The sequence below is a fragment of the Diceros bicornis genome, chromosome 25 (genome assembly GCF_020826845.1).
Source record: "Diceros bicornis minor isolate mBicDic1 chromosome 25, mDicBic1.mat.cur, whole genome shotgun sequence".
Taxonomy (NCBI): domain Eukaryota; kingdom Metazoa; phylum Chordata; class Mammalia; order Perissodactyla; family Rhinocerotidae; genus Diceros; species Diceros bicornis.
Window position 1 is genome coordinate 6,900,948 of NC_080764.1, and position 16,114 is coordinate 6,917,061.

At 58.8% G+C, this 16,114-nt stretch overlaps 1 protein-coding gene across 1 annotated transcript; it reads right to left on the reverse strand.

The window, feature by feature from the left end:
- Window positions 1–2,198: 2,198 nt before the first annotated feature.
- Window positions 2,199–12,883, reverse strand: TSPO (translocator protein). The gene is given in 6 exon segments (XM_058568206.1): window positions 2,199–2,630; window positions 3,138–3,276; window positions 4,912–4,948; window positions 4,951–4,986; window positions 4,989–5,120; window positions 12,805–12,883. Coding segments are annotated over 5 exon segments (504 nt in total). The 5' UTR covers window positions 5,092–5,120; window positions 12,805–12,883; the 3' UTR covers window positions 2,199–2,441.
- Between the last annotated feature and the right edge of the window lie 3,231 nt (window positions 12,884–16,114).

Consider the following 16,114-nt stretch of genomic DNA (forward strand, 5'->3'; position numbering starts at 1 on the left):
AGCGTGAAGTAACCCCAGGAGACAGTGCAGACAGGAGGACTCGATAAATCTGTGAGGTATGGATTTCCTATTGAACCAACACGGAAACTGTCAGAACCCTAAAGTCCCTCGTGGATGGCGACAGCTTAGAAAAGGAGAGAAGGCTGTCTAGTAATGAAGAACAAGGAAGGCATCATGAGAAAGCCAGCAAAAAAAAATGGCAAAGTGCATCCTCTTGCCCGTTTGTCCAGGTGTTTTTGTGGCCATGCGTGTTGAGAGTGTACGTGGAAGGTGCCTGGACGTGGACAAACCCACAGTGTATGGGATGGACAAACCATAGTCTGCATAGGCACCTCTGAAAAGATTCCAGAAGTCTTGAGTACACCTAAGTGCTATGTACGGTGTCTGCCTGTGTCACGTTGAGGGGCACCCCCACCGTCTTGGAGAACTTTAGAAATAAATTAATAGGATGCGCAGAGTCCCCCGTCTGACTCCTCCACTCTGATGAGCCTCAGAACAACTACGGGTGCTGGCCGAGGGCTCAGCGAGGTGCTCACGGCTGCAAAGCTGCTGGATTCCTGCAGAGCATAACAAATTCCACCAAATTGAGTGCAGGCAGGGGAGGTTACAGCCCCTAGGAGCCACCCCCTCTTTCAGAAGATCGCAGTCAGCCATCTCTGCTCATCTTCTCCCTGAGCTCTTCGTAATGTTGGGTCACGTCTCAATGTGAGGAGAGGAGGACAAAGGAGGCAAACTGAGAGGTGATGAAACAGAGAACTAAGGAGTTAAAAAATCTTCCCCAGAGCAAAAACTCGGAGATAAGCTTTGCTAACTGCAGCTGTGCATACTCAGCATAATCAACTGTTGTTCAAAACTAAGCAGGTCTGTCTGTCCCTCCTTGGTATACGAGTGAGCCGTTTTTCCCAGGAAGTCAAGGTCCAGACGTCAAGATTCAGCCTCACGAGGCCAAACGCAGGCTGAAGATGAAAACTAACCAGAAAAGTCCAGATAGTCAAGGGAAAAGAAATTCAGTCTTCAAGGCCAAATGCAGGCTGGTGGAAAGGTGCCAACCAGCACGGCCACGTGCTCTCCCTCCCCTACCTAAAACCCCAGATAAAAACCCATACCTTTTTCCCTTTGGGGAGGTAGATGTGAGTTTTAACTCCCATCTCCTCGTTTGGCTGCCTTTCAATAATAAACCTCTTTCCTTGCCACAAGCCTGGTGTGTCAGTTTTCAGCCGTCCTGTATGGCAGGAAAACGAAGGTGTGTTTGTGTTCAGGAGTGGGGAAAGGCAGCAAATTCACGGCCTGCCAAAAGGACTGTGAGATCTCTCAATGTGAAAATTTTGCCAATTCCAATTAACTTACTCAACAACCAAAAACAAAAGAAACAAGCAACAAAAAACCCAGCAGGTTGGACAAGCCCTGGTCTGAGGAGGCTGCACTGCAGAGTGTGGCACAGGACATGGGACTAATGGCCAGAGAGGAGGTCATCACTCCAGCAGGATCCTGTGTGCAAGGCCTCTGCCAGCCTCACTTCCTCCCAACCACGGTTTGGAGAGGTTGTGTGTCACCCAACTAGAAGCTGGGGGTGACACCTCCAAACCTGGGCAGGCCCAGGCCAGCGAGAAGCTGCTGTCTCCTGGATGGGGGCACAGCCCTCACTGCTGCTGACATCCCCTCCCACTGACGGGGTGTTTGTGGGGCTGCCCCTGGCGGGGTGAGGCTGCTGTGAGTCCTGGCACGCAAGAGGCAGGTCAGGTGGTGTCCCCAGCTCTGGGCCCAGCCCCCCGGCTGAGGCCAGCTGAGGGCTCTGCTTGGGGCCCAGGCAGAGCCAGGCATTGGCCCAGTCAGACTGTGGGCCCGTGCCCTTCAGGAGGCTGGGCTGAGCTTCCCGGAGGCGTGGGAAGTGGGCAGGCCCTCCTCCCTCAGCTGAAGCCCAGGGCCTGGGCCTGGTCTGTGCCGGCCAGGCAGCAGCACAGCGGTGTGGGCTCCAGCTCAAGCCTGGCTGCTCCTCGCTCTGTGCGTTTCCCACTGCTCCACCCTGGGCCCGCCACCTCACCTCTTGAGTGGTCTTGGGAAAGTCCCAAGAAATGTGGAGAAGCCCTGGCGGGTGCAGTCTCATCTGGATGACGCAGCCCAGACAGATCCAGCAGTAGGATGAGACCTTCACTCTCCCCACAGCCAGAAGTCCCACCCATGTAAAAAGGCCTCTGCCAGCAGGTTAGAAACTTTATTTAGCTTATAAAATCACACATTCGGAGAGCGCGCTCGGAGCAGTACAGAAAGCACAGGACACTGTTCCTGGTTGGGCTCAGCCCGGACCCCCTCTGAAGCCCCTGGTGGCCCCCTGGGCTGAGACCCGACAGAGCAGCAGGCCTGGTGGTCGTGAAAGCATGAGGGCCACCACCGCCAACAATGCCTGACTGGCAGCGGCCGCAGGCCTCGGAGGGTGGACACCCTCACTCTGCGAGCCGTCGGCCACTGCGCGGGCCCTGGTTGTCCCGCCATACGCGGTAGTTGAGCACAGCTGCGAAGGCCAGCCAGACCAGGTACGGGTACAGCAGGCGGGCGGCCGGCAGGCTCACCTGCTGCCAGGCCATGGCCGTGGCTGCCGCCATCCCACCTGTCAGCAGGAGGTCCACCAGGGCCTGCGGAGACACGGGGGGAGCGGGGAGGGAGGCCTGAGGCTCAGTGCACCCACGGGGTGTGTCCCAGCCACCCATGCACCAGCCACACTCGAGGGAAGACTCCATCCGCCCTAAGTGACTCAGCCGTGCCCCTCCCCTGTTCTCTCCTTTGATTTTCTCATCTGTAAAAAGGGAACATCACCCCTGCCTGACCCATGCCATGTGGGTGCGCACACCAGGTGTAATGTGGGTCTGCCTATACAGGGGCCCCCAAACCCCAGCTGGCAACCCCACCCGGCTTCAGTCAGAGCTCGCAATGCTTCCTTCACTGGAGGAAAAGCCACTGAGGGGGGACCCGGGGGCACTCGTCCCCTAAGAGCTCCTGAAGACACACTGACATGAGCCATGTGCATCCCTCACCCCCACCCTTAGACACTGACCCCATGTAGGATGTGATGCCCCATGGGAGGGCCACCCCTCCATGGGCTGTCTCCAGGGACCAGGGAGACAGGCCAAGGCCACACTTACCCAACCCATTTGTCGGGCGCCAAAGAAGATGTGCGGCCATGCCCAGTTCAGGGCCAGCTGCCCAGCGTAGAGGCCCAGGGGAACCACGGCCTCCTCCGAGAAGCCCCCCAGCTCCTTCCAGACCATGTAGGAGCCATACCTGAAACAGAGGCCACCAGTCAGGGCATCGATGGGGAAGAGGCCAAGAGCTTCCCTGCAGGGCAGGGAGCCACGCTCACTTCTGGGACAACACAGTGATGGCTCAGGCACGCCCTGCCACGGACTGCTGTGTGACCTCGGGGAAGTTGCTTGACTTCTCTGGGCCTTCGTTTCTCACAAGGTCGCTGTGGGGATTCGAGCTATCACATGGATAGTGCTTAAGGTGGTGCCTGGCACATGGGACACAATAAATATTTGCCATTATTATCATCATCAGTGTCATAAAGAGGGGAAGCAAGGAAAGAGGAGGCTCCTAACCTACCTGGGGCACTGCACAGAGGACGGGACATTTGGGCTGGGCCTTAGAGGATGAGTAGGATTTTGCTAGGGAGTGGAAACAAGGATATGCGAAAGCTTAGAGGCAGGTGTGGGACCCTGAGTCAGCCTGTGTGACTGCAGGGAGGTGAGGCTGGAGAGGCAGGTGAGGGCCTGGTCACGGGGGCTCTCAGGGCCATAATAACACCACCAATGATAATAGCTAATGCCCTCCAGCACTGACGCACACCAGGCCCTGCTCTAGCTCTTTCCAAGCATTAACTGGTTTCATCCTCACAGTAATGCTGTGAGGTGGGCAGCATGATCACCCCATTTTACAGGTGAGAAACGGAGGCACAGAGAGGTAAAGTGACTGTCTAAGATCTCCTCGCCAGCAGTCAGTAGGTGAAGTCAGGATTTGAAGCCAGGTGGCCAGGGCCAGAGCCCAGGCTCCTTACTCTGTGAGGGGTTGACGTTCTCAGGGCCGCAGGGAGCTTCCTCAGGCTTCCACAAAAAGAAAGGCCACGGCCACATTTGTGCTTTATCAGGATCTCAGATGGGGGAGGAGAAAGCAGGACATAGGAATTGCTGGGGGCCTGACCCGGGGGACACTCAGGTTTGGAGGACTGTCTTATTCCCATCAGGACGCTGGGGCACCCGGCCTGGCCTCTGTTACCTGCCCGCTGGGTGCCTGGCGCCTGCAGTCCCACCCTGCACTGGGCTGGCGCAGAACCAGCATGCAGGGAACATTCCAGGAGGGTGGGTGCTGTTCCGACTGGAGCCACCGGGGGCGCCCTCCCCCATGCAATACTGCCTTTCCTTCATGGTAATTCCCAGGCTCTGGCGCAGGGACTCTGGCAGAGTCCCTACTGGCCAGCCCTGCGTCCATGGGAGGGCCCTTGTCAAACAGGGGATCGTGAAAATTAACTGAGACAAAGCCTGGCACGGGGCAGGTCTTCAACAAATGGCAGCTACTATTATTATTGTTGTCGTCACTGCTACTGAGCTCGGAAGCATCCACGCTGCCCACGTCTGAACTTTGCACAGAGCCGGCCTCACCCCGGAGTTGTGAAAACAGCCAGGATGCCAGCGCGGGGTTTAAGCCATCCGGCCGCCCCTCCCAGGAGGCCCCGAGGGAGGAGTCCAGCTGTGCAGGCAGCAGGTCTCCAGCTTTCCCCACCTCACTTGCCAAACGGGGGAAACGGTGCCCGCTGCCCAAGGAGTTAAAACTCTGGAGGCCTGGCCTCCCTGTAAAGGGGAGCGTGGCCCGGCCCCGCCTGCGCTGGCGGGGGGACAGGCGCAGCTGCCTGAGCCCACGTACCCCATGGCCGAGTAGAGCGTGCCCCAGATGGGGCCAGCGTCCAGTGGGGCGGGTGCCACCAGGGCTTCTGCAGGCGGCATACCAGCGGAGGCCCTCTCCCAGGGCAGAGCGGGAGCTCAGGAAGCCCCCCAGGCTGGGCGCCAGCGTGAAGGCCATGGCGCGCACCCAGGGCAGGGCCATCGCTGCTGCAGTTGCTGTTCTGGAAGGTTCTGAAAGAGAAGACAGGGCTGGAGTGAGAGGTGGGGGTGCTCCAGAGCTGGAGCGAGGCCCCTTCAAGCATTTCTTGAGGACCTACTGTGTGCAGGCCCAGGGTCAGGCTTATCCTCTCCTTCAGTGTCACCGCAAGTCCTGAGGTGGGTCTGTTACCAGCCCCTCGTCACTCATTGATCCATCGATTGACAGAACGTTGGGAGGTGCAGAAAAGACGTGCGAGGCAGGGAGGGGCTGGTCCACACCGGCGGCCCCTGCCATCCCAGCTGGAGGGTCCAGTGGACACAATTCCATCCAAATTCTGGCCCCCACAGGAGGCTGCCCTGACTGGCAGGAGCCTCTCAGGTGCCCCCGTCCCCACAGTCAGCTCCCCTCAGCTCCAGCCCCAGTTGCCGGGGTCCTGTGCCCTCTCACCCTCACCCTCGACCTTGGGTCTCCTGGCAAGTGACCCCTCTTCTCTGCCACCTCCTTCAAGGCCAATTTGGGTCCCCTCCACCAAGAAGCCTTCCCAGCCCTTCCTCCCAGGCCGAGGGCCAGCCGGGGGCTCTGCAAGGCCTGCGCCCATCCACACCCTGCGCTTTATGTTCTAGTACTTCTCATTCACTCATTCATCATTCATTCATTCAACAACTGGTATCAGACAGAGCTCGGCTCAAATCCCGGCTCCCCACTAACTCACTGTGACCTCAGGCAAACCACTTCAACTCTCTGGGCCTGCCTTAGTTTCCCCCTCTGTAGAATGGGATATCAACATTGCCCGCCTGGGCCCAGCCCAGTGGGGGAGTGTCTCTGTACACAGGTGTTTCACCACCACCCGGCAGGCCCACCCTAAAAATCTCTGTGGCCAGATAGGGAAAGCAGCCTGCCTGGGGTCACACAGTACTCTGGGGCCAGACTCTGCCCAGGTCAAAAAGCTGCTCCTACCCTAACATTCAGGGCTACTGAGGTGGTGGGTGGGAAGGGACAGGAGTTAGCAAGAGTTCAAGGCTAGTGAGGGCCCTCAGCAGCGCTGAGAGGCTGGCAGGGCTCCAGGCAAGGAAGGCCCCAGTCTCAGGCCGGGATGCTGCCACCCCAGGGCTGGGGACCCAGTCACCAGGTTCCCCATCAGGCTCGTCAGCCACACAGCCCCAAGGTCTGCACCGAGGACCCACTAGGCGCTGAGCAGCATACGAGGCTCCCAGAAAGCTGAGTTGCTCATTGCAGCTCAGAGTCCAGACAGACAGCAAGGAGGACCCCCAAGCCTGTCAGTACCCCCGACTGGGCCTCAGTTTCCCCATCATAAAATGAGGGGCTGAGCTCCCACTGACACACTCTGATCCTAGCTGGAGAATCTGGGGGTGTCCGTTTGCGTGAGATAAGAAACCACACAACCCCATTCGGTTCAGCAAACCTGCAGCAACAGCCTGCTGGGTGGGGGCAGGGGACCCAGGGTGGGCAGAGCGGGAGAGGCCCTGAGAGGGGCACGCACCTCAGAAAGGGCCCCCCTGACCGGGATCAGGGAGAAGCCAGTGCTGGAAGGACACAGGGACATGGGGAAAGCAGTCGGGGTAACAGGCCGGTGAGTGTGGCTGTAGGCTGGAGGGGAGTTGGACCGAGGAGCAGACGCAAGAAAGAGCCTGTGCTCCATCTGGGGGCAGCAGGAGCCACCAGGGCTTCAGAGCAAAGGGTGAAGGCCATCCCTGGGGGTAAAGGGCAGCTGCGGGCCTGGGGCTCCATGAAGCCCCATGAAATGCAGAAGCAACCTCAGTGCCCAACAGCCGGGGACTATTAATGGCTAGTCACCCCCAAATCCAGCTTTGAGGACTCTAGTAATGTGAAAATTGTTCTCAACATAACATTAAGTGAAGAAAGCAGAATATAAAATTGACTTTAAGAAAAAATAGATAACACAGATATGCATTTTAAAAAGTCTAACAAATCCATGACGATGTTAGCAGCCGTCATAATCGTAAAGCTAACATTTCCTGGGGAACAGCTGTATGCCCGGCCCAGGCAGAGCCCGAACCTGAATGTGGTCCTGCATCCTGCCCTGCGAGGGAGCTCCACAGTCTCATCCCACCCGCTGATGAGGAGCGGAGGCACAGAGCCGGGGAGGCGAGTGCCCAGGGCACCCCCGCAAGCAGGTAGCTCGGGATTCCACGGCCCGCCCGCAGCAGTGGGATTTATGATGCTCTGTTCGTTACATCGTTCTTGTTTTCCAAACTGTCCATAATGAGCATAATTGTAAACGGAACGATCAGCGAGTGTCGGCATCCGGTAGATTCCAGCTCTGCCACCTAGTGACTGTTGATTCCTCGCTCCCTTTCCTCGCCTGTTGAAGGGGGGACGGTTACCCCAGCCCCCGCGGTCTCTGCACAGATGAACTGCGATGATGAACCCTGCCGAGGGCTGGGCCTGTGACACAGGGGCCCGGGCAGTAAATGCTCCTGTGTCTGTCCCTCCTCCTCCCTCCTGCCCGGCCCTGTGACCTCAGGGTGCACAGCACTGTTCCTGGGGTGGAGGTGAGGGTCTGATTCCCCCCAGTATGAAGGGCCACCTCCCCCGGGGCCGGGACTGCACTGGGCCCGCGCTGCTGTCAGGGGGGTGTGGAGCTCTGGACCCGGAGCCTCGGGACCCGGCCACCCAGCCGGCTCATCGCTGTGTCACCTCAAATGAGCCCCAGCCACCTCAGCCCACTTTCTCAGCTACACAACGGGAACATAACCCCTGCTCAGCCTGCTAAATAAATGTGTTGAATCCACAGCAAGAGGACAGTATTTAGATAACCATAGTGAGCTATGCTCAGTGCACTGGGCTGGGCAGGTGAGGGCCTTCACACCGTACTGACCCTCACATACAGATAGGGAAACTGAGGCCCGGGGAACAGGGGTCAGGCACTGAACTGAGTAGACCTTAGGTCTCCCTAGGGTGACCATATGTGCCTTTTCCCAGGACAGTCCCAGTTTATGCCCACTTTGTCCCAAATGAACAGCCCCCCTCACTCTCAGAGGTGTCCCTTTTACAGGACATCAAGGTTAATGCCACCAGCGTAAGACACATGGGCATCATGAAGCCCGGACACGATTCCCAGAGAGGGACAGGCTGCTGCGGCCCTAAAGGTGAAACCCCAGTCTAGTTATGAGAAAACCTCAGACAGTCCCCGATGGAGGAACGTTCCACAAAATAACTGACGGTACCCTAACACTCTTCACAAGTGTCAAGGGCAGGAAAGACGGAGGGAAACGTCACCGACTGCAGGAGACTAGGAGAAGTAACAACCAAACGCAGTGAGGGACCCAGATGGGGTTGGAGGCAGACTGAACACATCACCAGGAAGACTGGTGGGACTCAAGCCAGGTCTGTGGTCACTGGCACAGGGTTATTAGGGAGGCTGGGTGAGGGGAATGTGGAAATTCTACTACTGTCGTAACTTTTCTGTAAGTCCAAATGAGTTCAAAATAGAACATTAAAGAAGAAGTACCCTGATTTGGACAGTGACTTGCACAGTCCCTACTTAGGTGCAATATTTGTTACCACATCAGTTCCTGCCGCCGGCCCCACACCCGCTCCGCCTGCCGCCAAGGCCCCTCGGGGCCTCCACCTCCACCCCATCACTCCCACCCCAGACCCTCAGTGGCTCCGGTCCAGTTTTTTTTCTATTTTTTCAAATTGAAGTGAAATTCGCACAATGTAAAATTAACCATTTAAGGTTTACAGTTCAGGGGTGTTCAGTTCCACTCCCAGGGCAACCACCATCCATATCAAGTGCCAAAACGTTTCCATCCCCAAAAGCACCCCTGTACCCATCAGCGGTCACCGCTCACGCCTCCCTCCCCAGCCCCTGGTACCGCCAGTCTGCTGTCTGTCTCTATGGATTTACCTTTTCTGGACATTTCAAGTAAATGGAATCATATAATATGTGGCTTTCTGGTCTGGCTTCTCCCTCTGAGCAACATGTTTTCGAGGTTTGCCCACACTGAAGCGTCTCCATGCTTCTCCCCAAGGTCTGTGGGCAGGGGGCTCCTGTCATGCTGCCACAGCACCAGCCGGTGGCTGGGAAGTCCCCACACAGCACTCGGCCCACTGTGCCAGCCGACTGGGCCCTGGAGTCCACCATCCAAGTCCCCTCACTGTGCAGAACAAACGGACGGCCCCAAGGAGGTGGTGGCTCCCCCAAAGCGTCAGTGACAGAGTAGGGTCTGAGCCCCGTGCTCCTGCCCCCACCCCGGGCTGTCCCCATGGGCCTGACTGTGTTTATGCTCCACTGGGGCTAGGGAGTGGGGGTCCGCGCAGCCGGAAGGTCAGAAGACACGGAAGCCAGATGCCCACGTGGAGAGCGCCCGGCAGGGGGCCTCTGGGGGACTGCCCCGCTCCTGAGTCATCTGACTGGGGGACCCACCAAGCTGAGTCACGCTGGGCTGGGCTGGGCTAGGCGGCTGGCCCAGGCAGGCCTGAGAGAGATCCGCTCCAAGATGGGGCACCAGGGAGGGCCGAGGAGGGCCAGGGAGCACCCAGGGCCAGCAAGGGGCTCGGGACCCAGGCAGAGGGGCAAGGCCACCCACCTGCCCTTTCTATCTCTCTCCCTCAGAAAGGGACTAAGAACCCAAACCTGGGCTGGCCTCCAATTTGCTTGGGGACCCCAGGCCAAAGTGCCTCCCTGGGCCTCAGTTTCCCTTACGTCAGGTGGGTGTAACCTGCCCTGCCTACTTCTAGGGGTCGTGGGGAGACTCAGTGAGGACCAGACGAGTGAGGGGCCATGAGTATCAGTGCTGGGGGCCACTCACCCCCTTTTCTCCGAGGGAAGAACGGGCTCATGGTGCAGACACAAGGCTGAGGAAACGTCAGCCAGTCGGCCACTGGACACTAGCAGATGAAAAGGCTTCCCAGAAGGCCCTGCCTGCACGGCCTGGGCCTCCCACGGGGCAGTGCCTCCGAAACAGAGGCCAAGAAGGGGGCAAAGCAGAGGCTCAGGACCTGGGGTCAGGAAAAGGTTCTAGTCTCCTGCGGAATGAGCAGCAGGGTGGTGCCTGGTGGAGCATGTGCTGGGGACCAGGGTGGGCTCATCCTGATGGTCATTACTTCACTTCTCCTCCACAGCGGCTGCAGTGGGGAGACCAGATGCTGCCCTTCTCGGGGCCCTGAGCCACACGGCTCTCTCAGCCTCCACACTGGACTCATTACTATTCCCACTGTCCAGATGAGGAAACTGAGGCACAAAGAGTCACAGAACTTCCCAGGTCTGTGTGACTCTCAGACCCATGACATCCCCACCCCCGAGCTGGGAGCCTGCAGACCTTAGCTCTGGGGCACACAGCCACTCAAGATGGCCTCCCCTCTCAGCCTCCTTCCTCATCCCAGCATGGCACTTAAGACCTGCCCTAGAGGCCTGCAGGGCCAGGGCGGGCTCTGGCCCACAGGTCGCTCCCACCCCACCTCAGAGTTCCAGTGCCAGAAGATTCCGTCAGGGCCAAGATCCTCACTCTCTCCAGCCCCAGGGCCAATGTCCCAGCCCCCACCGGGCATCAGGTCCCAGCTCAGCCCACTGGCGGCAGTTAGAGGATCTGAACCCTCCTCGCCCCCGGGATGGGACCCAGGATCTCCCATCCTTGAGATGCCTCACTCCTGGCCCTAGGGTCTCACCTCCCCTGCCTTGCGTCCCATCTGTGTAGTGGGGCTGAGCCAGTGGGTCTCTGGGGGATCCTGTTCTCTGAGGCCTCCCTGTAGAAGGTGACAGAAACTGCTGCCCAGAAACAGAACAAGGAGCTTTGCCGTTTCTCTGACCCCCTCCCTCTCCGGCTGTCCCAGCCCTCCTGGCCAGAAGGCTCTCCCTCAAGCCACCACTGTCCCAGGAACTTGTTTTAAGGCTCCTTTTTTTTTTTAATGACTCACAGCTAATCTTCCTCATTAAACCCTTTGCAAATTTTTTTCATTATGAAAGCATCCAATGGAACAGACAACAGGTCTGGAAGGATCCACATCCAGCTGGTAACCAGGGATGGGGCGGGGCTGGGGGTGACAAGGGGCAATTTCCTTTATGGAGAACGACTACTTTTTTAAACACAGAGAGCATATTCAGGCACCGCTTGCACAATCAAAAATAAGTAAAAGAAAATACAAATGAAAGACAGATTCAAAAGTAAAATAATGAAAAAGCAGAAGTGGATATGGTAAAAAGTAGGCTCCCTCCATGTGAGCCCAAGCTCCTCACCCACCCCTGAGCGACCCACGGTCAACAGTCCTGGCAGATCAGCCGGATGTCGTTCAGTCATGGCTGGGCACAAATGTGTACACACGCACACACACACTCACACACATGCACACACACACCGGGCAGAGGAAGCGGCCTCTGGGCCACGGTGGAGGAAGCAACGCTTTTGAAACAGACCACACTTGTTCAAACCCCCTCTCTACCGCTGTGGCTCTGTGATCCTAGACAAAGCTCCCTGGGTTAGCCTCAGTTTCCCCCAGTTCAAAGGGCTCTCTTGGGGGCCCAGGATTCCCTCTGGGCCTCCGTCTGGAGTGCTGAGCAGCCATCTGGAGACTGAGAAAGAGGCACCCGCCTCCCCTCCCTTGCTCCTCAGCTCCTTCCATGGCCAGCGGACCAGCACTGTTGCTCCCCAGGAGTGGACACCTGCTTCCTGCTGCCCTGTAGGGGGGCCCCGCTCCAGCACACAGAGGCACCCGGGGCCCTCGGCCCACATCCTGGGGGCTCAGCATTTTGGTCAAGGGCCTGTTGTGTGCCAGGCGCCCTGGGCGGGTGCTTCTTGGACACAGTCTCCTCTGCCATCCTCTCCTTGCCCGTGACCCAAGAGACTCAGTCACTTGTCCCTAGGGGAGGCTCAAGTTCTGCCCCTCTGGCTGTCAGTCCAAGAGCACCTGGCTGGTACCAGGTACCACTGTGCCCTAGCAGGCAAGCCGGAGAGGCACCCAGGCCAGGCCATGGGCACCTGCGAGGCTGACCCCAGCACTCAGCAGTGTGTTCACAGGTAGAAGCCCCACCGCCCCTCCCACCTGTGCTCCGAGCTCTGCTGCAGGAGGGGCAAGGGACAGGCAGGTCCCAGAGGATGCTCTGTTCACACCACGCTCCCGTCCAGGCTACAGCGCCCCTGAGCACTGGACTGGGCATCTAGGAACCTGGTTCTGAGAACTGGCAGGGCCTTAACCCGCTTTGGGCAAATAACTTCCCCAATTAGGCCTGGGTTTCCTCCCGTAGAAATGGGGGGGTCTCAAGTGGATCAGGAGCCCGAGGTCTCACCCGCCCTCCCCAGGGCTCGGCTTGCTCATCTGCGGAATGGGCGGGAGAGGGGGGTGTCTGGCCCCTCCCTGCGGCTCCGCATCCCGCGGGACAGGAGCGACCGGGCGGGACGGGCAGGGCGGGGCAGGGCGGGGCAGGGGTGGGGCTGGGTGGGCGGGGTGGCCAATTTCCCCTCGCGTCTCCCTCTCTCCGCCGGAATCGGGCGGCGCAGGACCTCGACCGCGGACGCCAGGGCCCGGGCCGCCCGCCGCCCCGCCGGCTGACCCGGTAGCCGAGCCCCAGGGGCTGCCCCCAGTCGCCCCCTGGGGTCCCCGCCTCGCGACTCTGGCATGCCACTTCCTGCCTCAGTTTCCCCTCGACCCCCGCGCCAGCGGGCGGGCGCTGTCGGGGGTGGCAACTGCGCGGGGCCCCCTTGCCCGCTGCCCCCTCGGCACCCCGTGCCTACTCACCAGTGACCAGGACCCGCTCCGGGAAGGGCACTGCGCGGCCGGAGGTGGTGGCCGCTGTCCCAAGCCCGCCCTGCCCCGCCCCTCCCAGGCCCCACCCCCGGCCCCGCCCCGGCCGCCGGCCCCGCCCCGCTTGGCTGGGAGCCCGGGGCCGCGGGACCGGAGGTAGCTCCTCGCGGCCGCCCCGCCAGCTAGTCCCGCCTCTGCCTCCCGGGCCGCGCTCCTTCCACGGTGACCGCCGCGCGCGGGGCGCACTGTCCGCAGGCACGTCGCTTCTCTTCTGAGCCTCACTTTTCCCGTCTGTAAAATGGGCACCAGAGACCCATCTCAGGGAGAGGAATTACATCTGATGGCAAAGCCCTGAGCATCTTCCTAACAGTGGCCCTGGCCCCCCATCTCCGGAGGAGCGCCCTAGTTCCTTCAGCTGCTGCCCAGGACCGGAGGCGGCGCTGCACTCTTAGTCCTGGCTCAGCCACTTTGTGGCTGGTTCTCTCCTTCTCCATCTCATCTGTAAAATGGGCACAGCGCCATGGGACTAATGAGGACGCCACAGGATAATGCAGGCAGGGCGCCAGCAGACCCTTGCCACTCGGTGAGTAGAGGCTGCAATCATCACAGCCCAGAGGTAGCCTCCAGTGTGCCAGGGTCACCCCGATGGGACCCACATGTCCAGCTCCAGGCTGTGGGCACCTCACCTCCTCATCTGCACGTGCAGCTTTATTTCTGCAGCCCAGGGCCCATCCCGGCCACCTTGGGTTGCCTTGGCCTTGCAGGGCCCCTCAGCCCACAGGGGTCCTCCAGGGGCCAGGATGAACTGCGGCTACTTCTCCCCGGGCGCAGTGCCCTGGAGCCTCCGGGGCCGCAGTCTGACTTTCCTAGTCCCTGGCATTTTTGCTTCGTGGGCCCCTTCCTCCTTTGACTGCAGTGGTATAAAGACAAGTATAATCCAGGCTGGATTCTATTCATCTTTTTCTTCTGATTTTAAAAGTAATTCAGACATTTTCCTGGATCCCTCAGAGTAACGTGGCCCCAGGCCCTGTGGCTGCTGTTCTAGTGGAGTTGCTCTGGCCACGCCCCCCCGGGGAGCTGCCAGTTGTCACAGTCTTCCTGTAAGGAGGTGCCCATGGCTTGGCCGAGTGGCAGACTCGCCTCGCCGGGAAGACCCGTGGGGAGGAGGCAATTCGGCTTCCCTCTGGCCTCACCCGCTGCATGCAGGGCTCTAGGCCCTCAGGGAGGCAGAGATGTCTGTCCCCAAATATTTGCTGCATGCCTGGGCCAAAAGGAGGGGCTGAGAACAAACACACAAGGCCCTGCCCTCATGAAGTTCACACCCTTTCCGCAGATGAGACCCTGCAGCTCAGAGGGGCCAGTCACTGCCCGAGGGGTCCACACTGCAGGTCTGGACGCAGATGTGGACGCCCCATCCTGTCGTGCCTGGAAGCCTCCCATTATTTCTGCCTCCCTCCTCTGCAACTCCCCCGACCCCACCTGAGCCCGGGCAGCAATCATTGTCCCTCTTCTGGGCAGCAGCCACAGCCCCTAGCTGGCCCCCAGCTCCCCTCGTCCCTTCCATGCTCCCTCTTGGTTCCCACTGCCTTAGGATCCAGTCCAAGCCTTTTACCTAGCTGGGATCAGGCCGACTATCCCACCCTTTCCCACCCCTGTGCCTTTGCACACACTGTCCCCCTGCCGGAGCACCCTTCACCCCCAACCTGGTTCTCTCCACATATCCAAGTCTGACTGCTCTCCAGCCTCACCCCAGGAACCTCTTCCAGGACCCCAACTCTGTGCCACCCCCGTCTAAGCAGGCAGTGACCTGTGAACTCCACAGCACTGAGCACAGGAGTCTCTCTCAGGCGTTTGGCATGTGCCAACCTCAAGGGACAGATATACTGAGCACCTCAGGGTGCCCAGCTCCGGGCTGAACCCCAAAGGATACAGCACAAGCAAACCCAGCCTCTGGCCTCAGGCCATCCGGGGAGGAGGCATGGAAAACAACCCCCATCCCCAGAGGATTGAGCCCACCTCACCTGCTCAGAGAGGTGAAGGGACATCCCCAAGTCACACAGCTCGTCAGGGACGGAGTCAGGATTCACACGGAGGCAGTCCGGCGCCTGCGCTCCTAACCATTGCGTCGTTCGGCTCCCAATTCCCATGTGATTTGAGTACAGTATTTCCTTATATTTTATTTATGTGTTTACTTTATTACATGAGTAATTCATATTTATTGTAAAGGGATTGGAAAATACAGACAAAAAAGAAAAAACAAAGTCACCCACTCTCCCATCCCCCAGAGCAAAGCACTGTCAACACTTTTGTGAGCTTTTCCATGCCTTTTTCTAAGCATATGCACACGTTCCTTTACAAGAATGACTTCACGCTGTAAATGGTTCTGCAATTTGTAAATGGTCTTACGACAAATCGGAAACCTCTTTCTACATTAACAAACATTTGTCTACGTTGTTTTTCTTAATTGCGAAATGTTCCATACAAATGGAAATGTGTATCAAACACCTGTGTGCCCTTTAAAATAACAATAAAAACACGCCCGTGTGTCTGCCCCCCAGGTTAATGAAGAGAAGATGCCCAGGGCCCTAGGGGCCTCCTGGTACCCACTTCGGTGATCCCTCCCCACCACCCCAGGGTCACCTCCTCTTGACTTTTGGGTTGAACATGACCTGTCTTTCCTTTGGGGTTTTATTAATACCACCTAGGTATGTTTCCCTGAGCACTATATTGATTAGCTTTGAACAGCTGAGGGGCAGCACACGCCTGGCTGGAGAGAGTGGGCATGATGGCCAGACCAGAGGAGGACCCCAGGAGGGTAAACTGAGCCGAGCCTGTGGGGCACAGACTGGTCTCCGCCTCCCCGAGCACTGACGAGAGCCCCTTCTGGGGCAGTGGGAAGGCAAGGTGGGGGTGAGGCTCCCCCGTCGGCACAGCTGGCAGGGCTGTGGCGTGGGCATTCAGCAGGCAGTGATCAGAGGCGTGGGCTGTTCTGTCTTCTTGCTTCTGAGCTCACCGCACCTGTGTTCAGATCTCCAGAAGAGGGGTGGACACTTCTGTGAGGTAGACCAAGTGTCCTCAGCTAAGCCAGGCAGCAGGGCATGGAGGACAGAACAGGGTGGCAGGAGCCTGTAAGCAAGAGCAGCCAAATGCGGCCAAGATTCTGGGCCCCACTCACTGGGGATTCTGTTCTTAAACAGGCAGTACAGTGGCAGCTGGCATCTTGGTGACGACAGCCCTCCGTACATCCCTGGAGTCACACTGCTCCCAGCCGGACTGGCTGCTTTCAGGCCTGGTGCACATGTCA